This window comes from Canis aureus, chromosome 12 (assembly GCF_053574225.1).
Source record: "Canis aureus isolate CA01 chromosome 12, VMU_Caureus_v.1.0, whole genome shotgun sequence".
NCBI classification, from domain to species: domain Eukaryota; kingdom Metazoa; phylum Chordata; class Mammalia; order Carnivora; family Canidae; genus Canis; species Canis aureus.
The window spans coordinates 12,295,260-12,316,610 of NC_135622.1; the positions used below are offsets into that span (position 1 = coordinate 12,295,260).

Below are 21,351 nucleotides of genomic sequence, written 5' to 3' on the forward strand. Positions count from 1 at the left end.
ATAGGTGGGGGCAGCTGATAGACCATTATGCTACTCAGGGTCCTATTTTGGCATAGCTCAGCATTCAATGAAGCAGGGAACTTAAGGATTCTTTTTCAGTATTCAGTATGCTTAAAACTAGTTAAAACATCCTACACATTGGTTCAGACCCTAACAATAATTGTTCACAGTGAAAAGCACATTTCATGGCCTTCCTGATACTCAGATTTTACGTAATAGATCAGGAGGGCTTACTATGGATTTCCTCATCTGGGAAAGAAACGGTCGTGGTTACGATGATTAAAAGTAATGCTTGTATAGCCATTAACTACAGTTTTACTTCTTCACAGGGATTTGGTGCAGAAAGAAAGATCCGTCAAGCTGGTGTCATTGACTAACCACATCCACAAAGCACATCATTAATCCACTATGATCAAGTTGGGGGGATTCTGGTGAAGGGTTCTGAATATCTCCCTCTTCATCCCTCCCAAAATCTGGAATACTTATTCTATTGAGCTATTACACCAGTTTTAACACCTTCCTCGTGTTATGTTTAAAAAATAAATAAATTTAAGAAAACCATTTTAAAAATTATGCACAGTTGCAGCCTGGAAAACTTAAGGTGGCGCCTTATAGTATCAATTTTAGGAGCTTTATTTGGTGCATTTAACGCAACTGGTAATTGCAAAATCCACTTCGCCTGTGTAAGTGAAAATATAGACTGTTATCTTGTTGGCCCTATGAAATTCTGCACTTGGTATTTAGCATATACTCTACCTTCATTACTATCTGGCACGATGTTCTGCCTTAGCACTCAGTTGCATTCTTTTCCTTTTCTTTCCTGTTCATTATGCTTTAATTCTGAGGACCATATGAAGGTAGAATATATTAAAAATTAACAAAAATTATAAAAATTTGTATAGGCAAACCATTTCCTTAAGTTGATGGCCAAATGTTAAAATGTTATTTTTCATATCATTTATAATCTTGTCACAGTCCACTTAACGAAGTTTGGTTAGATTTCAGTGAAAATTATCTTCCAGAGTAGTTTCTTTTTTCCTGGGATTGGGGAGGGGGGGTAACTTTACTACAATTAGTATGTATGGTGCAGAATTTCATGCAAATGAGGTGTGCCAGCAGTGTGGTAATTTAATCGTATTTAAACAACAACAAAAAAAGAATGCACAAACTTGCTGCTGCTTAGATCACTGCAGCTTCTAGGACCCAGTTTCTTTTACTGATTTAAAAACAAAACAAAAAAAAAAATAAAAAAGTTGTGCCTGAAATGAATCTTGTTTTTTTTATAAGTAGCCGCCTGGTTCCTGTGTCCTGTGAAATACAGGCACTTGACCCTTGGTGTAGCCTCTGTTCGACTTTATATCACGGGAACGGATTGGTCTGATTTCTTGGCCCTCATCTTGAATTGGCCACATCCAGGGCCCCTGGCCAGTGGACTGAAGGCTTTGTCTAAGATGACAAGGGCAGCTCAGGGGATGTGGGGGAGGGCGCTTTTATCTTCCCCGTTGTCATTTGAGGTTTTGATCTTCTCTGGGTAAAGAGGCCGTTTATCTTTGTAAACACGAAACATTTTTGCTTTCTCCAGTTTTCTGTTAATGGCGAAAGAATGGAAGCGAATAAAGTTTTACTGATTTTTGAGACTCTAGCACCTAGCGCTTTCATTTTTGAGGCGTCCTGTGTGGGAGGGGCGGGAATGGGTGCGGCCCGCCGCGTGACTCCTGGGTCGGGGGCCCACGTGGCCGGGGCGGGGACTCGGGCGCCCGGGGCGCCGACTGATTACGTAGCGGGCGGGGCCGGAAGTGCCGCTCCCTAGTGGGGGCTGTTCATGGCGGTTCCGGGGTCTCCAACCTTTCTCCTAGTTGTGGTCCTAAATACGTCGGAAGCGGAGGCGGCGAAGCTTGAGGTAAGGTTCTGCGGTGTGTAGCGTTCGTCTTTGGAGCATACGGGCGCCTCCTTGTTGCCCGGAATCGAACGGAGTCTGCAGACCGGAGACAAAGGCCCTTGGGCGGGGGTCCTTCGTTTTAAGCCCTATGGGGGAGATTTTTGAAGACTGGTGGGGGTGGAAGACGAGGGGCCGGGCTGGAGGCTTCCCCACCGGAGCTGAGAAGACTTGCGGGAGGTGGAGGAAGGGGGGGGGGGTTCCTTTACCTTAGGCTGAGGGCGGGGCCCACGGACTGTTGAAAAATAGAGCAGGGTGGGGGTAGCCAGGCGACTAACCACCATTCGGAGGCCCGCAGTAACCTGCGAGGGTTTCTGCGCTCCGGAATCACCTTGAGAGCCGAGTGGAAGTTCACGTGTATGCAGCCGATACATTTCAAACTCAACGTTTTAGTTACTATTGATTATAGAAAGCTTTTGAAGTTCTCTAGTTGTGGCTCGCCCATTAAACCTAATTGCTGCTTTCCCACAGGTTCTTGCTGGTGTGAAATGACTGAGTACAAACTGGTGGTGGTTGGAGCAGGTGGTGTTGGGAAAAGCGCACTGACAATCCAGCTAATCCAGAACCACTTTGTAGATGAATATGATCCCACCATAGAGGTGAGGCCGGGTGGTAGTGTGCTGACTGACCCTACCTCTGGCTTTTGGTTCCCCCCTGCACGTATCCTTTAGCCAAAGTAATCATCAAGAGAGAAAGTAGAAGTTATTTGGGGTGCTGCATTCAGGAGTACAATAACGAAGCTTTCCATGTTTGTGGAGAAGAGCTCATTTTTATTAATTGGTAAAGATTTTCTTAAAAATCGGCAGTTTAGTAAACTGTTGCATATTCATTGTTGAACTCATGACAGCTCTATTGAAAAGAAACAGGCCATACGTAGTAAGAGTGACTGAGTAATAGGATGTAGATAAAGATTCAAAAATCTAGGTGTTCTTCAATTTTAATTAGCTGGTTGAAGCAGCTGAGACTGGGCTGAAGTGGAAAGAACATGAGATTTTGAGTCACTGCCTAGATTTCTTTCAGTCCCTGTTTGTAGTTTATTTCATTTTGTTATATTGAGCAAATCACTTAAACTCTGAGCCTCATTTTCCTCATTTTTTTAAAGTACCATAAACATGTCCTGCCTATCACACACACAAGAATGTTGAGGAAAAATCAGTATAAGTTTTTGTGTGCGTTCATGTTATATATTGGCTTGAATAAATGGCATCTTAGGTCCTTTAAATAGAAGATTTATTCAGCTTAGAAATGTCTGACTAGAGATTTATTTTAATCCACACTGTGGTCTTTCTACTGCCTTGCCACTGAGTGTTTAATAGAAGCTAGCTATCATGGCAATTATTAAAAATTAATCATTAGTCCTTGGCAGAAATTTCATTTTAAGCTTAGCAGCTTTAGCATTAATAATTAGGACCTTTTAATATTCTTCTGAGTTGTGTTTATTGAAGGGTAATATACAGTAAAATACACAAATGGCGTAGCTATAGCTCAAGAACCAAAATTTTTTAAGTCCACAACTCAGAAATATAGACCATTTCCAGTGCCCCAGAGAGTTCTCCCATGCCACATTCCAGTCAGTAAACCCCCACCTTGCCAGGAAATAACCACTTCTCTGACTTCTGTTATTGTACATTAGTTTGACTAACACCCACCTATATCATTTTAATTTTGCTCGTTTTCTTGGAACACTCATACACTTTATCATATTTTGTGCTTCCAGTTTTGGCAATGTGAGTTCTATGTTAATTTGAAAGTGTATTACAGTCCAATAGTGAAGTTGAGTTACAGACACCAATCAGTAAACTGGGAAACCAAGTCCCATTCTGTTTCTGGAGCCAGATCTTTACCAAGTGTGATGGGTTTTCTTTGAATTGAATTCCCAAAACATAACTATTAAAATACAAGTAAAAATTTTGTCTTAGGGCCAAATTGAAAACTTTTGAAACATGGGATCCCTGGGTGGCTCAACGGTTTGGCATCTGTCTTGGCCCAGGGCACGATCCTGGAGACCCAGGATAGAGTCCCACATCGGGGTCCCTGCATGGAGCCTGCTTCTCCCTCTGCCTGTGTCTCTGCCTCTCCCTCCCTCCCTCCCTCTCTGTCTCTCATGAATAAATAAAATCTTTAAAAAAACAAAACGAAACACCTTTGAAACATAAATATGTATGATCTATGCATGTTTTTCTTCCTGAAGAATTATAATTATATACCTTATTTGAAACCTTTAGGAATTTGATTCAGGAATATTTCCCAAAGGTAAAAATCCACCATGATTAGAAAAAGATTTTTATGGTATAATCTTGTTCAAAATAAAAGGTATTTGTATATTTAGTCATAAATGTAAATGACACTGTGCCCAGGGCCAGGTATAATTGGTGGAGGTATGTTTAGAATTTTAAATGTATAATAATTAAGAAAAGTCCAGTTCATACCTTAGTAAAATACATTGTGAAACCTAATCCCGAGTCTAACTTTAATAGAGCTGTCTGAATTACCACATTTTTTTCTCTTTCCAGGAACAGAATGGCCACATTTTCCTTTCTGCAGGCATATAGGATTTGGGGATTTTTTTCCTAGGGTGACATTAAGTATGTTCTCTTGTGATTATATATTAGGAGTTTGAGGGACAAATTCCTAATAGAGATGGAAAGAACTCAGCTAGGAGCTTATCTAACCTTGGCAATAGCATTGCATTCCCTATGGTTTCTAATAAAAATGAAATTTTCCTCTCTCATTGCCATCTCCTACCCTCCACACCCCCAGGATTCTTACCGAAAACAGGTGGTTATAGACGGTGAAACCTGTCTGTTGGATATACTGGATACAGCTGGTCAAGAAGAGTACAGTGCCATGAGAGACCAATACATGAGGACAGGCGAAGGCTTCCTCTGTGTATTTGCCATCAATAATAGCAAATCATTTGCAGACATTAACCTCTACAGGTACTAGGAACATTTTTCTGAAAGAATGATCTATAAGTGTATTCTGAAGCTTTGTGGGGGAACAGGAAATGAGGATACCGCATTAGGGAATATAGCGTTTTTAATCATGAGAAGAGTTGGTTTCAGATTGTTTAACATTGAGGATCTGGGGTTATCACTGAAAGTTAATATTGGAATTTATTTTATATAATACACTATGGCTAGAATGTGTGATAATACTTAAATTAAGCTTACTAATGAGATAATTCAGAACTAAAGGTATTGGTATGAGAGGTCACAAAGGAATTTCAGAGAGGAAAACGTGTCTGAAAAATAGTTGTCAGTCATAGAAAAGAGAAAATGATAGGAAGAAATGGATGGGAGTAGATAAAGAGGAAAGATGGTCTTTCTCAATAGAACCATAAAGTTTCAAAGCTCACTCAGACCATAAAAAATTCTAGTACAACATCCTTGTTCAGATTCTGATAGAGTTGCAGGAAGTGGTTTGTTAGGTTTTCAAAGTCATAGTTGTTACTAGTAGCAGAGCCAGCACCAAAAACCCAGGGCTCCATTTTCTTAGCTCTATGTTCCTTGAGCAGAATAATATAATGGGTTGAAATTTGGCCCCATCATCTGTTGCCCATGGGACTTTGGGGCAAACTCTCAAATGTATGTGCCTCAGTGTCATTATCTATAATATGGAGAGAATAGTACCTGCCAAGAGTTGTAAAAATTACAAGTTAATAAACATGTTAATAACCCAGAAAAGTATCTAGCACATAGTAAATGCTATGCAAGTGTTTTCCTGACAGCCTGCAGTCCTGGCTTGTGCTCTGTCGGTATGGTATGATGATGTCTGCTCATGGAAACAAGCTAGTCCAAAACTTCAGTGAGGTTTTTTCCTGCCTAAACCTGCTCTATTCTTCATTTGCTCTCTGGAAATAATAAACAATATGTAAGAAAATGTCCCAACACTTGTCAAGTGTCCAACACTTGTCAAACATCTAATATTTGTTGAATTTCTAGAAGTCTTTTTCCCTCTTAGGTGGTCTTAAATTATGCTTTATAATAGGCCACTGCCATTACACCAAAGGTCAGTTCTGCAGACAGCCATTGTAACACAGGTTCAGCACATGACTTTGTAATCCAAGGGTAGGGTCTGGAACAGTACTGTGCAGTATGGTAGCCACAACCTTATGTGATTATTTCAATTAATTAAAGTTAAATAAAATTGAAAAATCAGTTCCTTGACCATATAGCAAATGACTTCTCAAGTGTCCAGCAGCTATACATATGACTAGTGGATATAGTTGGACAGTGCAGATAGAACCTTTCCATCATCGTGAAAAGTTCCATTGGACAGTATTGGTCAAGAGGATCTAGAGCAAAGTTTCCAAACTGCTGTATGGTATGTCTTATATGTTATTGAGGGGAGTGCTGTAAATTGGGAGTTCCAGATCCTTTAGTTACCCTTTAATAACAGTTCTGGTGTTTTCTATTTGGTATCTTGGACTTCCAGCTATAATATTGTTGGAAGAAAATGTTTGGATACCACCTACCTAGAGAAGTGGATAGACTGCCTTTGATTAAATATGGTCATTCTCAAGAAAACCTCAAAAAGTTATTTTGAGGCAGTAAGCTTTACTTTTTATACTTCAGATCTTAATCTAGAGTGTGATTTCAAATTGCCAGTTAAATCCAGAGCCAAGCTCTTTGGAGAATCAAGGAGCCTAACAAGGGTGTGTGTCAAAAAAGAATAGAATAGGGGCGCCTGGATGACTCAGATGATTAAGCGTCTGCCTTCAGCTCAAGTCATGATCCCAGGACCTGGAATTGAGCCCTACATCAGGCTCCCTGCTCAGCCAAGGGTCTGCTGCTCCCTCTGCCCCTCCTCCCCATTTGTGCTCTCTCTCTCTCTCACTTAAATAAAATCTTTAAAAAAAAAAAAAAAGAACAGCCATCCATTTCCACTAGAAGGTGAACCAGAACTTGGCTTCCCTATGGCTGCTGCATCAAACCTAAACCAGTCTACCTAGTATGCATGGTCCCTTATAATTAGGGAAAAAAGTGAAACTCCATACTAGACAATAATAGGGCTAAATAAAATTCATTAGAATCTTTTTTTTTTCTTACCTGCTCATGCTTTCCTAAAAACCTACTCTTACGTTATGATAACATAATCCTTTTTTTTATTTTTTAAGGGAACAGATTAAGCGAGTAAAAGATTCAGATGATGTACCTATGGTGCTAGTAGGAAACAAGTGTGATTTGCCAACAAGGACAGTTGACACAAAACAAGCCCATGAACTGGCCAAGAGTTATGGGATTCCATTCATTGAAACCTCAGCCAAGACCAGACAGGTACAGCAGAGCTTTGAGCATCTGGCGTGGGTTTGTTTAATGCAGAAAAAGTGTTAATACAGAGATAGGATCCATAGTCTTTGTTCTTACGGATTTTCAATATTCTGTTTTTAATCTTCTGTTTAAATGCAAAATGAACTGATGAATATTCTGGTGTGGTATCTTACTCATTAACATGCTAATATTACTAAATATTACTAAGATGAAGACTCTTGATTAAAGATACTTAGAAATATTAGACATTTCTTCATCAGCACCAGCCAGTGTTTAGGGCTTTTGCTCTCCTGAATCGATTATTTAGATCTGATAGTTCAGTATGACCCATGTTACCCATCTCCCTGTACTTGAATGTTATTTTTGCAAAATAGGCCATTCGTATATTAGTCTTTTAATGTGATTCAATAAGAATGCTAAATTTGGTGTCCTCTTCTTAAATCACCCTATCTTCATCAGCTAATTGGAATTTTAAAGCCACATAAAGAAGTACAAAAGAAAGAGCTTACAACTCGGATTGTGTCTATTAAGCCGTCATTATTATGTTCTTTTATAGGGTGTCGAGGATGCCTTTTACACACTGGTAAGAGAAATACGTCAGTACCGAATGAAGAAACTCAACAGCAGTGATGATGGGACTCAAGGTTGTATGGGGTTACCATGTGTGGTGATGTAACAAGGTGAGCATGTGGTCTCCTGACACAATTATGAATTTTATGATTTAGCATCGGACAATTTGGAGGATTTGCTGTTATATTTTCTATGTTGCTATTTAACCAAGAGTGTCTGCTCATTTACAGTTGTAAAATATTTTCCTGATGGCATGCTTTCTGAGAGTACTGAAGTCTAAATTTTTTAAAGCATTGATGTGTTTTATAGACATTATTAAATAATATTGGACACTAGACGGTGTTATGAAAAGTATGCTACCTTACCACATTCTTGGCACAGATTAGGAGTTGGAAGAATCACTACATCAAATCCCGATTATAATGACGTGGTATGTGTTCTTTTCTTATAGACACTTTTAAAGTTCTAGCATCAGAAAAGAGCCACTGTCAAGGTAGGACAGGTTTGGAAATGAATATATTATCATTCCTGTTGATTTCTTAGCCTTGTTTTTCTTATATTCTCTATGCTACTTACACAAATCCTGTCTTCATTTTAGCTGCACTGACACCCTGGTCCTGACTTCCCTGGAGGAGAAGTATTCCTGTTGCTATCTTCAGTCTCACAAAGAAGCTCCTGCTACTTCCCCAACTCTCAGTAGATCAGTACAATGTTCTCTATTTGAGAAGTTCTCCGAACAACTACCTCCTCACTTGGTTGTCTGACCAGAGAAATGAACCTCTTGTTCCTTCCCGCTGTTTTTCCACCCTGAATTCTCCCCCAACACACATAAACAAACCTCTGCCATCCCAGGTTTTTCATCTGAAAAATAATTCATGCTCTGAAACAGAGAACAAAACTGTAGACATGAAATTCTGTAGGAAACAAGGTCTTGAGCTCAAAAGTAGCAACTGCTGGTGACCTTTTTTTCCCCCCTTTTTACTGTTGAACTTGGAACTATGTTGGTTTTTGGAGAAATGTCATAAGTTACTGTTTTCCTGAGAATATAGTTAAGTTGACATTTGGTTTGTTTGTAATATCATTAGCTATTTTCTATAAATTGGCATCTGCTCTGCATTCATAAATACACGAGTGAATTCTGACTTTTGAGTCTATTCTAGTGTTCTTGACTTTCACATAATTAAATCTAACTCTTGCAGCAAAGTGCCTTTTTCTTAGAAGTGGTTTGTAGACTTGCTTTATAATACTTCAGTGGAATAGATGTCTCAAAAACCATAATACATGGAAATGAATGTCTGAGACACATCTATAACCTGTCTACCTTTGAGGGAAAGACATACCGATGTGATAGCAGATGCCATTTCTTATGTGTATGAAGTTGGATTTCCAGAGACCTGATTTGGGTCTCTTCCAAGAGAAAGGTGAAACTGGAAACAATTATGAATAATTTCACTTAATTTTTACTTAATCTCTACTTTGGGGGAGGGCAGGGGGTAGGTTACCACTTAAAAATGTATGCAATTTGTTTCTTCTAGCTTACTGATAATGAACTTCCATTCATATTTAAATTTAGGTCATATATGAAAGCTCTGCATTTGCTGCAGGTGTTCAAAATTGAAACACTTTAATGCAGTTTTATTTAATAGCTATGATTAATGATTTTCAAGCCTCAGATGTATTAACACAAATTTTCACAGCATATCATGGTATTTTAATTATGTATATAATTGCCCTCATTCCCTTTCTCACCCCACCCTGTCCCTCACCCCACCACAGTGGCGGCTTGGTGTTTCAGTTGAGTAAAGCATGGTGCTAAGAGCCCAGGGTCACAGTTTCAAAACTTGAGCAAGCCAATTAGCATCACAGAGAGAGAAATCCTTCCATGTTTGCTTATTGCACCAATAACTCCAGCTAGTAGTTTTGCCAGATGCATAATGTTAGTCCTGTAAGGAAGGAAGAGGTCAGTTAGCACAAATCCTTTACCATGCATGACTGGAAAACTTGCCATCTTGAGGAGGGTCAACCTAGAGGTTTTTATATATAAAGTATTTAGACTTTTTTCAGCCATGTGGAAACTCTGAATTAAACCAATTCTTTTTTCGTTATTTTGAAAATGAGGATGCCTCAGATCAAAAATTTTTTAATTATCTCTATTCATAATATTCTTTGAAGGGCTCAAAACAGGATGTTGATGAATTAGTCTGTGCATACCAGATAATAAGCTGATGAGTTTGTTCAAAACAAGGATAGCCTTTCTATTGAAATTGCTGTTTGAGAAGGCAATGGAAAATAGAATTAATTGCTAGTTATGAGGATTTGGAGGTAGAGCTTTTCTGTTTACAGATAATTTCATGGTAATTCTAATGAAAAATAGACTTGGAAAACTTTTGGTAAAAAAGACTAGTTCCAAAATGGCTACTTTCTGTTCTGGTCTTCTGATGTGTAAATATTTAGTGAGGTCCTCCATCTTCTAAAATGAATTTTCCTATAAGTAAACTCCACATTGCCTTGAAATGAATTCTGCAGAGGGGAAGAAACATCAACTGTGCCCAGAGTGGAATAAATCCAGAGAGTTGTATTCCTCAGTAATTTTGAGAGCTTTCACATAATAGTCAACACCTGTAGACAGAAACTCGGCTGCTCTGTTTCCACTTCTCGTGGAACCTAGATTGAGGCTTATCACCTCTGTCCTTGTCCTTGTCTTCCACCTCTTCCTCCTCTGCTCTGTGTGACTGACAGTAGGATTCTTTTTTTAAATATCAAATTTAGGGGAAAAGATACTCATTTTAGCCCTAATAAGGATGTACTTTACGGTTTTTTTCAAGTATGTTCTAAGCACAGAAGTATATAAATGGGGCCAAGATTCAGACTTCAAAATGTTCTTTTAATAGCTTCTTAAGAAGTTAGGTGTAGGTGTGAATTTTGGCGCAATAGAGTGACAGACTTATAAATGCTGAATGACTTCAGTTGGTGTGAAATAAAGTGTTGTTTTTAGAATATGTTTGTAATTGCTGAAAACAATTGCAGTTTACCTCAAAATCTGAAGAGTCTCTTTCCCCCAAGTTAAGTGCCTGGCCAGCTGTTATGAATTACATACTACTTTGTGTGTGTTTGTGTTTTAAAGGTTGCACCTTCAAGAGTGTGAAAATAAGATGCTCTGTCTAAAGGCTACCATGCCTAATCTGTAAATGAAACTGTTAAGTGCTGTATTTGCTCCAGCAGCATACTCTAGAATGTTACTTGCTAATATAATATCATACTTATTACAGTTTTCACTTTGGTGTAATAGATAAAATTATTCCCGGTATGTATTTTAGTGGGCCCATGTTTAGTCTTTCATCATCCTTTAAACTGCTGTGAATTTTTTGTCTTGACTTGAAAGCAAGGATAGAGAAACACTTTAAAGAGATATTTTGGTTTTTTCCCATTCCAGAATTTGTGAGCATAGTCATATTTTGCTTTGCATTTACAGTCATAAACTCTCAAGCTGGCAGCTACAACCAAGAACCAAAAAATGGTGCATCCTGCTTCTTGTAATTCATCTCTGCTAATAAATTATGAGAAGCAAGGATAATTAATTAGGGGAAATATGTTATTTAGGTGGTTTCTATAAGCAAGGGACTATAATTCTTGTACATTGTTTTTCATCTTTGCTGTTTCTTTAAGCAGTCTAATGTGCCACAAAATTATTTTTTAAGGTGTTTCCTGTAAGGATTGTTTTAAAGGTGTTCTCATTATGAGTAGTTGTAGATATGTTTCAAAATATAACTGGTGATTTTTAAAGGCCTGAGTACTGACCTAAGAAGCAATTATATGAATTCTACTCTGGAGGGAAGAGAGGATGTTAATGGAAATTGTTTGACTTTTACATTTCTGTGCCATCGAATATAGGTAAAAATACCAATTGTGCAATTCTGCTGTTTAAACAGAAACTATTGGCCTCCTTGGCCCTAAATAAAAGGGGCTGATATTTTAAGTTGACTATTTTATTGTAAATTAATCCATCCTAATTTTTAAAAATTGATTGAATGTTTTTCTTGTTATATGTTGAAAAATAAAAACTGGAAGTTCTTTGCTTAGTCATAATTCTTTTTTCGACTGAAGTGCCTGTATTGAAAGCTAATATCAGTTTTAGACTTTGGGATATGACATTTGGACAATGTTTGGAAGACCCACGTTTGTAAAATATATCAAAACCTGCTTTTAAACTATTACCTTGGGGGTGATTCATAGCCATGATCCATAGCTATGATCCATAGCTATATGTACTAATATGAAGTGCTTGAAACTATCTTTGGAAATCTTTTGTTCTATTTTTGCATTACTGTACAATCTGCCAATCTTAGTATCATTAGAAGAATGTTGGTATAGGAGTCAAAGAACGTGGGTTCCAACTATAATTTTACTACTCTGGCCCATAGTTTCCTCATTTGCGGAATAGTAAAGTTGAATTAGTATATCTCCGATTCCCAGCCCTAATTGAGATGTAATTACTTAAAAAAACAAAAAACTTCATACCTAGTATTTTCCACCTAATACTGGACTACTGTGATTACGAGGATTTTGGTTTATTCTACCAAAAACATTTTTACTTTCACTTTTTCTTTAAAAGAGGACAAGGAAGGAGGATATCATTAATATTTGGCTGAATTAAGCGCAAAAATAAATGTAAATGACAAAATACTGTTTCTATATAGGACTAGTAGGAACTACAAACATTTTAGATTATAAAATGTAAGTGAAACACAGATTATGGGCTTTGTATATCTAAAATATTTCCCCCTTAAATCAATCACCTGTGCCTACTATCATTTATTTTCTGCTAATATTTGATCCCTTAGTAGAGAAAAAAGAAAGAAAAGGATGTTTTCTGGCTTCTGCTGATGGCTGCTATTCTGTTTGTCAAAATGAAGCTACAAAGAGACATGATGAAAAGGTAGCTTAGGAAGCTTGTTTATTTGTAATATGTGGAGACCTTCCATGCATCTTCTGTGTTGTTAAGATTTCTGTTCTTAGAAAAGCAAAACCCAAGGTCATTAAAAGGCTAACATAGTTAGATGAGCTATTTGATATCCCTAAGTATGGATAAAAGGGCCAAGAGGCCATGCTAGTGACTGAGCATTTTGCAAAACTGCTAAAGAGACATTTCAGAGTGTCTAACTTCATGACTTAAGAGCACAAGATCGGTGTCCATTGTATCCAAGTGGGTAAATATGCCTTGTATTGCTTTAAAAATAACTGAGCACTGAAATGTGGTAAGAGCAAACTGGAACTCTAGGAACATAGGAAGTACAGGAAACAAATCCCTTTTGCAGTGCCAAAAGGAGCACTAAAAAGGTTCAGATTCATGAACTGGAAGTAAACCTCACAAATGGATCATTCTTACCTGGAGATTCTGTATTCGTGATTACTTCACACTTGTGCCAAAACAGTTTATTAACCCACCACATGTAATTTTTCAACTTAAAAGACTTAAAGTAGTATAAATACTCCAGTATAAATACAGTGTACCACCAATTTGTGGGAGTGTAGAAAGAGAACAAGAAGTAGCACTCACCCCGTTGGGAGTTAAAGTGATATTAAATGTTTCTCAAATGTTTCTAAAGATAGAGGTGGCTACCAGCCTGACTGCCTACCAAGGGAGGACTAGGTTGGGGCCTAGCACTTGCCTCCTAGAGCCTTTAAGCACAGGAGCCTGAAATACTATCCAACTTAGGAAAAGAACTCTAGAATGGCTGCTGTGAAAGGGATACAATTTGGCACTATTGACCCTTTCTCTAGACTCTACAGATGTGTGAGTTACATCTAAGTCCCAAAGAAAACTTGCACATCGTTTTAAAACATCTTAGTACAAGTTGATTCTCTACATTTATAGCTGAGACCTGACAGCCCTGATTTTTTTTTTTAATCAATGGAATGAAATTTAAAGACACCTTCAAAGTTAGATCAAGAACTCTCATAAATGTATGCTTGTTTTGCCTGTGAATTTGAGGAGTTTGACATTTAATAAAGTCCAAAATGAAACTCTAGTATATGAACTAAAGTTACCAACACCTGTGCCTGTGCCACCCCACTGTACCTGGTGTGACACTTCCTCTCAGAGAACCACATTTGGATCCCCACTGTACGGCAGAGCCACATGCCCTAGCAAAATATATTTGGTTCAGTGGCTCACTAAATTTTCCCTATAACTTTCCTTCCTAATTCCTTTAGCAAGTTTTTATTGAATATCTATTATGTGCTTGGACGCACAGTAGCGAACCAGATAGACATTGGTTCCTTATTCATCTGTTATGTTCTATTGAGAGATCACTAAAACAAAACTTCTTAGTTGGAATTTGGTGGTCATTTCAAAGACTCTACCCAGTTTTCCTGACTCCTTCCCAGTCTTTCTCAGAATGCTGAAGGCTACCCAAGACACACAGAAATTTTTCATGCCTCATTGCCATTTGGGCCTCTCCGTTTCAAATCAGGGTTCTGTAGAAACACAAACTACTATATAGCTACACGACTTCAAAGTGCTCTTACGAACCTCATCTCACATACTCCTCAACAGCAAGGTGATACAGAAATGGTCTCCATTTCACTGCTGGGAAAACCAAATCTCCTAAAAATGGATGGATTTATTTAGATTTGAGCCCAGGTCTCCTGATTTCAGGTCCTGTGCTCTTTTTGGTTCACTTAATGTTGAAACCATGCTTCTCAAAGCCCTTGAAGTCTCATAAAGAAGACTTCTGAGGAAGCCTGAGTGAATGGAGCCTGAGTGAATGCTCTCTCTCCTTTGTCCCCCTAATTCAACCAAAGCAGTCCACTTTCATCCATTTTTCATGTTGGGCTTTCATTCAAGATTTAGTTTGAAGATTTCATAAGAAAAAGTTCAAACACCACTTGACTTCACCAATCTACTTCTACAAACATCTCTCAGTGGGGAATCACTAGGTCACATCCTCATATCCAGTCCAGAACACAGTACCCTCTAGGCACAGTCATGGTCATTGCACAACTAAGCAATAGTGAGGCAGGATATAACACCTGGTTCAGAGCCCCCACTCGAGCCAGAATACCTGAACTACTGCTTACCAGTAACTGTAAGCTTTTGGGCAAGTCAACCTCTCTATATCTAAATTTCTTCCACTGTAAAACAGAGGTAATAATAGTTCCTCAAAAGACGATCGTAAAGGGGCACCTGGGTGGCTCAGTTGGTTAAGTGTCTGACTCTTGATTTCAGCTCAGGTCATGATCACAGGGTTGTGAAATCAAGCCCCACAGGGGGCTCCATGCTGGGCATGAAGCCTGCTTAAGATTCTCTGTGCCCACCCTCCTCCAGGCGCATGTGCACATGCACTCGCTCTCTCCCTCTCTGAATCTCCCTCCCTCTCTCTCTCAAAAAAAAAAAAAAAAGACTATTATGAAAATTAGATTAGTTAATACATGTTTAAGGAAAAAAAAAAAAAAAAGCTTGGAACAGTCCTCAGTGCAATTCCCATCGCAGGAACCCCAAAGGATGCCTCCCTCTCACTTCCAACAGAACACTCTACACTGTTAGGTTTAGATTGTTATGTTAAAAGCAAATTGCTAAATTTAGCATTTACAATTCCATTCAAGAGACAGAAAACAAAGTTTGTCTCACGGAAAAGGATGAGTCTTATACATTTGACTTCTTTATTTTTAGGCATGTATGGGAAATTATTACGGACAGGAAAATGAGGCTGAATCCAGTAGAATTCCACAGGTTTTGTTATACTCCAAACGAAAACTGATTACTTAGATATTAAGTAACTCTTACATACTTCTAACAGGGTGACAAAAACAGTCCATAGATGCTGCTGGCAAAAGAGTTGTGTTCCCAAACCAGAACTTGTAATGAACTCAGAACCGCTCCCACTAAGGCGATGGAACAGAAGGTGCAGTTAGTTGATCCTGAGAGCACACTTAGGGCCCCCCCCCCTCCAGCCCCATTGGCAACTTTGGCATCTCTGAGCCGATGAGTAATGGGGGACACGGAGAAGGGTGGGGTGAAAGGCAGGCTGGAAAGGGGTGGGAGCTAGCTCCCAGCGGGTTCCACAGCAGGAAGGGAGACCTGCTAAAGCAGAAGGGCTCTGTATAGATCACAGCTCCCAGCTGCCATGCCTTTTTGTCTAACCCTGAAGCCATGGTCAGTACCCATCCTCCCTATCTGACAGTGACTGAACATAGTAGGGTACTAGAGTTGGGCCAATTCTGCTCCCTACATGACTCCTTGAATGGGCAGTCCTTGTGAGGAACTCCCCATGGGCCTGGCCAAAACTTTCCCAGACTACAATCTGAGGCTCTTTCTATTTATCCTCCTCCTTTCCCTCTCTCCTCTTATACCTGTCAGATCGCATCGCACTATGGTCTGAAGACTTTCCCTGCTGACTACTGCTCCCTCCTCTTTTATCTTTCACAGGCGTTACCCCAATAAATTTCTTGTATGTCTCACTTCTATCTCCAGTTCAGGATTCCCTTCTGAGCTCCAAAGCCAAATACCTAACTGCTGACTGGACATTTCCACTTTGATGAGTTAAGCCAGATATTATTGGTTTTGGCCTTAATCCTAACTATCCTGTTGTATTATCTTCCTACAATCACAAGAAAACTTGAGACTTATTCTTGACAGCTCCTCTTCCATCACCATCCATATCCAATTTGTGGTTTGATGGTCTTGTCCTCAAAATAGGTCACATCTGTCACTTCCACTGCAGTTCTACAGTGATTGTCTCAGTTTAAGCCTTTCTCATCTTCAACCAAAATTTCCAAAAATGACCTTTTAATGGTTTTCCTTCCTCCAGCTTTTCTCCCTTCCTAACCATACTGTCACCAAAGGGATCTCCTGAAATGCAATTTCCTGCAATGCAAATAGGTCATACAAGAGACAGGAGACAATACAATACAGAAGCAACACACGAAGGCTTTGGCTTAGAATGAATCTAAGTTCAAACCCTGACTCTGCCTCTCTTGATTAGCCTCAGTTACTTCATTTGAAAAATGAAGATTGGGGATGGCTCAGTGATTGAGTGTCTGCCTTTGGCTCAGGTTGTGATCCCGGGGTCTTGGGATCAAGTCCTGCTTTGGGCTCCCTGCAGGGAGCCTGCTTCTCCCTCTGCCTGTGTTTCTGCCTCTCTCTCTCTGTGTCTCTCATGAATGGATAGATAAAATCTTTATTTAAAAAAAAAGAAAAAATGAAGATTAATAATAATAGCTACCACATAGAAACGTTGTGAAGATTAAATGAGATAATAAACATAGGTTAATTGGGGAAAGTTATATGGTCAAAATATATTTTAACTCATTTTTTATTCATTGGTTTTTTTTTTTTTTTAGTAAGCTCACACCCAGCATGGAGTCCAACATGGGGCTCAAACTCACAACCCTGAGCTGAGATCAAGAGTCAGACACTTAACTGAGCCACCCAGATGCCCCTGTTATTACTTCATATTGTTCCTGAAAACTTTTCAGTGGTTCAGCCCCAGGGCTATAATGATTACATTCAAAATCCTTAGTATGGGGCACCTCCGTGGCTCAGTTGGTTAAGCATCCGCCTTCAGCTCAGGTCATGATCTCAGGGTCCTGGGATTGAGTCCCATATCAGGCTCCCTGCTCAGCAAGGAGTCTGCTTCTCCCTCTACCCATCCCTCTGCTTGTGCTCTCTCTCTCTCTCTCTCTCTCTCAAATAAATAAATTAAATCTTTAAGAAAAAAAAAAAAAAAAAAACATGGTACGATTTTGCCTCAGTTTTCTCCCTGTATCTTGGCAGGAATCTTCTCAAACTCTATCCTTCCATCACAACCATACTGAACCTATTGCAATTCCACAAATGAGTCATGAATTCTTGAAAATAGTGCATTTTTAAAAAAGGGTCTGGGCCCTGCAACAGATTGGTATATAAGCCTTTGAAGTTGGGTGATGGGGAATGCTGATAGGATAAGAGCATGAAGTAACTAGGGCAATCCCATAAATTTGAGGAAATCTGTTTTCTCTATAGCATTACACAGTCATGGAAATTTACTCAAGAAGTTCTTAAATTATCTTTTTGAGGGGAGAGTGGGCAATTTTCTATAAGTGCATTATAATATTTATGTGGAAAGAGGTCTTGGTGACCCACTAGAGACTTGTATGAGGTATCTAAATATCTACCGAAATCTAAACAGTTCTGAGAAGAGATCTACTTCTGTCCTCTGTTCTCAGTTACAGAATTGCTTGAAAACCATCTCCCATCATTAGAAATCATGTCATTTTGTTCTCTTCATAGCACCCATTACTACCTGAAATTACATTGCCCATTAGAATATAGAAAGAGGCCTTGTCTTTCTTGTTCACTATACATATGCCATTGCCCAGGACAATATCTGGTTAGGTTTTCAAAAATTGAGGCCACACAACTAGTAAGAATTGAGATATGTCTAGAACCGAAGTCTCTCTGACCTTACCCACTAAACTTGAGTGTCCTTGAGTATCCAAGAAATACTTATTGATCCAATAAATGAAGAGTCAATGAATGGGCTTTTTTTAAAAGATTTATTTATTTATTTATTTGAGTGAGAGAGAGAAAATCTCAAGCAGACTTGGCACTGAGCATGGAGCCCAATATGGGGCTCAATCCTATTACTCTGAGATCACGACCTGAGCCGAAACCAAAAGTCAGACGCTCAACCAACAGAGTCACCTCAATGAATGTTTTTAAGTGGTGAATATAAGGATCAAAGTAGTGTTTTATAAAGATATAATCTGGTAGTATTACAATATGGTTTGGAAGCAGGGAAAATAATTAAGAATCTATTGCAGTCATCTGAATTTGAGGTGACTAATGACTTCTCAGAATTACATTAGCTGCCAGTAGCCAAAAACCTGACTAATCAGTGCCAAAAACAAATTTATTTTTCTTATATACAGTTAACTCTTGAGCAACATGAATTTGAACTGCCCACATCCACTTATACACAGATTTTTTTATAGATACTGTACTGTAGATGGATTTCCTTTGCTTTATGATTTTTCTCTTCTTGAGCTTACTCTTTATATTATATAGAGTATATATTACATATAACATATATGCAATATAATGTAATTATAGCACATATAATTGTATATATGTATATATAATTATATATGTATGTATTATATTACATATAACACACAAAATATGTGTTATCAACTCTTTATGTCATCGGTAAAGCTTCTGGTCAGCAGTAGGCAATTAGTAAAGTTTTGGGGAAGTCAAAAGTTCATGTGGATTTTCGACCACGCAAGGGGGTGCGAAGAAGGCTATCAGTACCCCTGACTCCAGCACTGTCTGAGGATAAACTGTATTAGGAAGTCTGCAGGTGTGTTGTCCGGAGCTAATATGGTGACTTCTGGGTGTCATCAGGGACTCTGGCTCTTTCTTTATGCTCAGGCATTCTTTACATCTGGCCTTTGTCCTGTTTGTCATTTGTGCTACAACAATGATTGATTTGCACCCACACCAATTTTTAAAATTTCAGACAGGAAGAAGAAGCAAAAGGACAAAAGGCAGAACATATGCCAGCTAAGCTGACCTCTTTTAAAAGAGCGTTTTTAGACATGCCACGCAGCAATTCTGTTTATATCCCATTGGCCAGACTGTGCTATGTGGCCACCTCTAGTTGCATGGAAGTTTAGCAAATACAGTTTTGCTGAGTACCTTAGTGTCCAAACCAAAGAAGGTTTTACCAATAAGAAAAAAAAGGGAAAATGACTTTTGCATAGACAACCAGAAAGGGAATGGGAAAATTGGAGGGTAACATATAAAGATAAAAATCACTAAGGAGACATGAGATTGGGGAAGGAAATGTTTGGTTTGGATATATCAATTAGTAGATACCACTGGGAAATCCAGGTGGAAATATTGCCCCCAAAATTGGAAAAGGATGAAAAAATGTTTTGGTTCAGTAACAGCATTGTAATATGTTCTGATGTTGTCAGTTAAAAGGAGATGATTACCATAAAGGTGGGCAACAATTCAGTTTTGCCAACAGAGAGGCTTGTCCCAATTTTTAATAGGAAATACTAGTAGAAAAATCACCCAGTCTATGTCCATTCAGTCTATTTCAAATCTGAAGTTCCAATCTTTGCTACTTTTTTTTTTTAAGATTTTATTTATTTATTCATGAGAGACACAGAGAGAGAGAGAGAGAGAGGCAGAGACACAGACAGAGGAGAAGCTCCATGCCGGAAGCCTGATGCGGGACTGGATCCTGGGACTCCAGGATTACGCCCCGGGCCGAAGGCAGGCGCCAAACCGCTGAGCCACCCAGGGATCCCCTTTACTACTGTCTTTAATAAAAACTGTTACAGAGGTGCCTGGGTGGTGCAGTTGGTTGGGCATCCAACTCTTGGTTTTGGCTCAGGTCATGATCTCAGGGTCGTGAGATCCATCTCCTCTTCTCTGTGCTCAGCGGGGAGTCAGCTTGGGTTGCTCTCTCCCTCTGCCCCTCCCCCTCAAATAAATAAATACATCTTTTTACCTGGCAGTAATTATCACTTTGCTATAATTAGCCATAGCAAAGACTATATATTATTGTGGAAAGATCATGATATTTTGGTCCAGAGAGCATCAGCTTTGCCATTTATGAGCAGAATGGTTCTGGGAAGGTCACTTCACTTCTCTGAGCCTCAGTTTTCTCATTTTGGGAAGCAGGGACAAAGTACTTCCAAGATTGTCATTAAGATCAAATAGATTGGGATCCCTGGGTAGCGCAGCGGTTTGGCGCCTGCCTTTGGCCCAGGGCGTGATCCTGGAGACCCGGGATTGAATCCCATATCGGGCTCCCGATGCATGGAGCCTGCTTCTCCCTCTGCCTGTGTCTCTGCCTCTCTCTCTCTCTCTCTCTGTGACTATCATAAGTAAATAAATAAAAATTAAAAAAAAAAAAGATCAAATAGATTATGTCTGGAAAATACTCTATGTACTATAAAATGCATCCTTAAAAGAAAGAAATTAGTCCTTTTGTAACAATATACAGAGTAGAAGTAACTGCACTCCAGATGGCAGTTGACTTTTCTCTAAGATTTGAAGTAAGTTTACTACCTAATTTATTGAATAAATTCTGTTGGGTGAATTTTTGTTAAATATAGGGTATCTCTAATGAAAGTGTGTGCGTGTGTGTGTGTGTGTGTGTACGTGTGTACGTGTGTATGTGTGTGAGCTGAGAACTCAATGAATACACTAGCATATTCATCAACCACAGAAAGCTTTTCTCATGACTGAAATTTTGAGGGCTTTGACATTCAGACCCTGGAAGACTTCACTGTATTTCATGGGGCAGGAGGCGGGGGGGTGGTGAAAAATAATCATCAGTGGTGAGATCATGCAAGAAAACTACACTTGAGGAGAATCCAGTCTGTAGGAAGATTTAGAAAGTAATGAAGAGCAGTTCCTGACCGAGCACATATCTTCTCTGAAATCCCTGAGTAAAGACTGGAGGCTTCACCTGTTTTTCACTGTCCATTGCCTAAAGCTATAAATAGGACTGAAACTCATCTCTCTCTTTTTAGCAGAGAAGGGTCAGATTACAGGTGCAAAGCAAAATCATA

General features: G+C 39.0%; 2 protein-coding genes across 4 annotated transcripts in view; both read left to right on the top strand.

Annotated features, from left to right (window-relative positions):
• CSDE1 (cold shock domain containing E1) overlaps window positions 1-1,642 on the top strand; it is a 39,751-nt gene extending 38,109 nt beyond the window's left edge. For all 3 annotated transcript variants that reach the window (XM_077842770.1, XM_077842772.1, XM_077842773.1), the window contains one exon: window positions 330-1,642. In XM_077842770.1, the coding sequence (XP_077698896.1) occupies window positions 330-377 (48 nt within the window). In that variant the 3' untranslated portion in view covers window positions 378-1,642. The remainder of the gene's footprint in view (window positions 1-329) is intronic.
• Window positions 1,643-1,742: 100 nt separating this feature from the next.
• Window positions 1,743-11,865, top strand: NRAS (NRAS proto-oncogene, GTPase). The gene is made up of 7 exons (XM_077842785.1): window positions 1,743-1,900; window positions 2,408-2,535; window positions 4,697-4,875; window positions 7,056-7,215; window positions 7,766-7,889; window positions 8,231-8,272; window positions 8,378-11,865. The coding sequence occupies exons 2-5, from the start codon at window positions 2,425-2,427 to the stop codon at window positions 7,883-7,885; spliced, it is 570 nt and encodes a 189-aa protein (XP_077698911.1). The 5' UTR covers window positions 1,743-1,900; window positions 2,408-2,424; the 3' UTR covers window positions 7,886-7,889; window positions 8,231-8,272; window positions 8,378-11,865.
• Window positions 11,866-21,351: the final 9,486 nt, after the last annotated feature.

Excerpts from the sequence above, each read along its gene's own strand:
- NRAS (XM_077842785.1), top strand. The coding sequence starts at position 2,425 with ATGACTGAGTACAAACTGGTGGTGGTTGGAGCAGGTGGTGTTGGGAAA. Across the intron at positions 4,876-7,055 it reads GCAGACATTAACCTCTACAG|GGAACAGATTAAGCGAGTAA; the intron begins GTACTAGGAACA and ends TTATTTTTTAAG. Across the intron at positions 7,216-7,765 it reads CCTCAGCCAAGACCAGACAG|GGTGTCGAGGATGCCTTTTA; the intron begins GTACAGCAGAGC and ends GTTCTTTTATAG.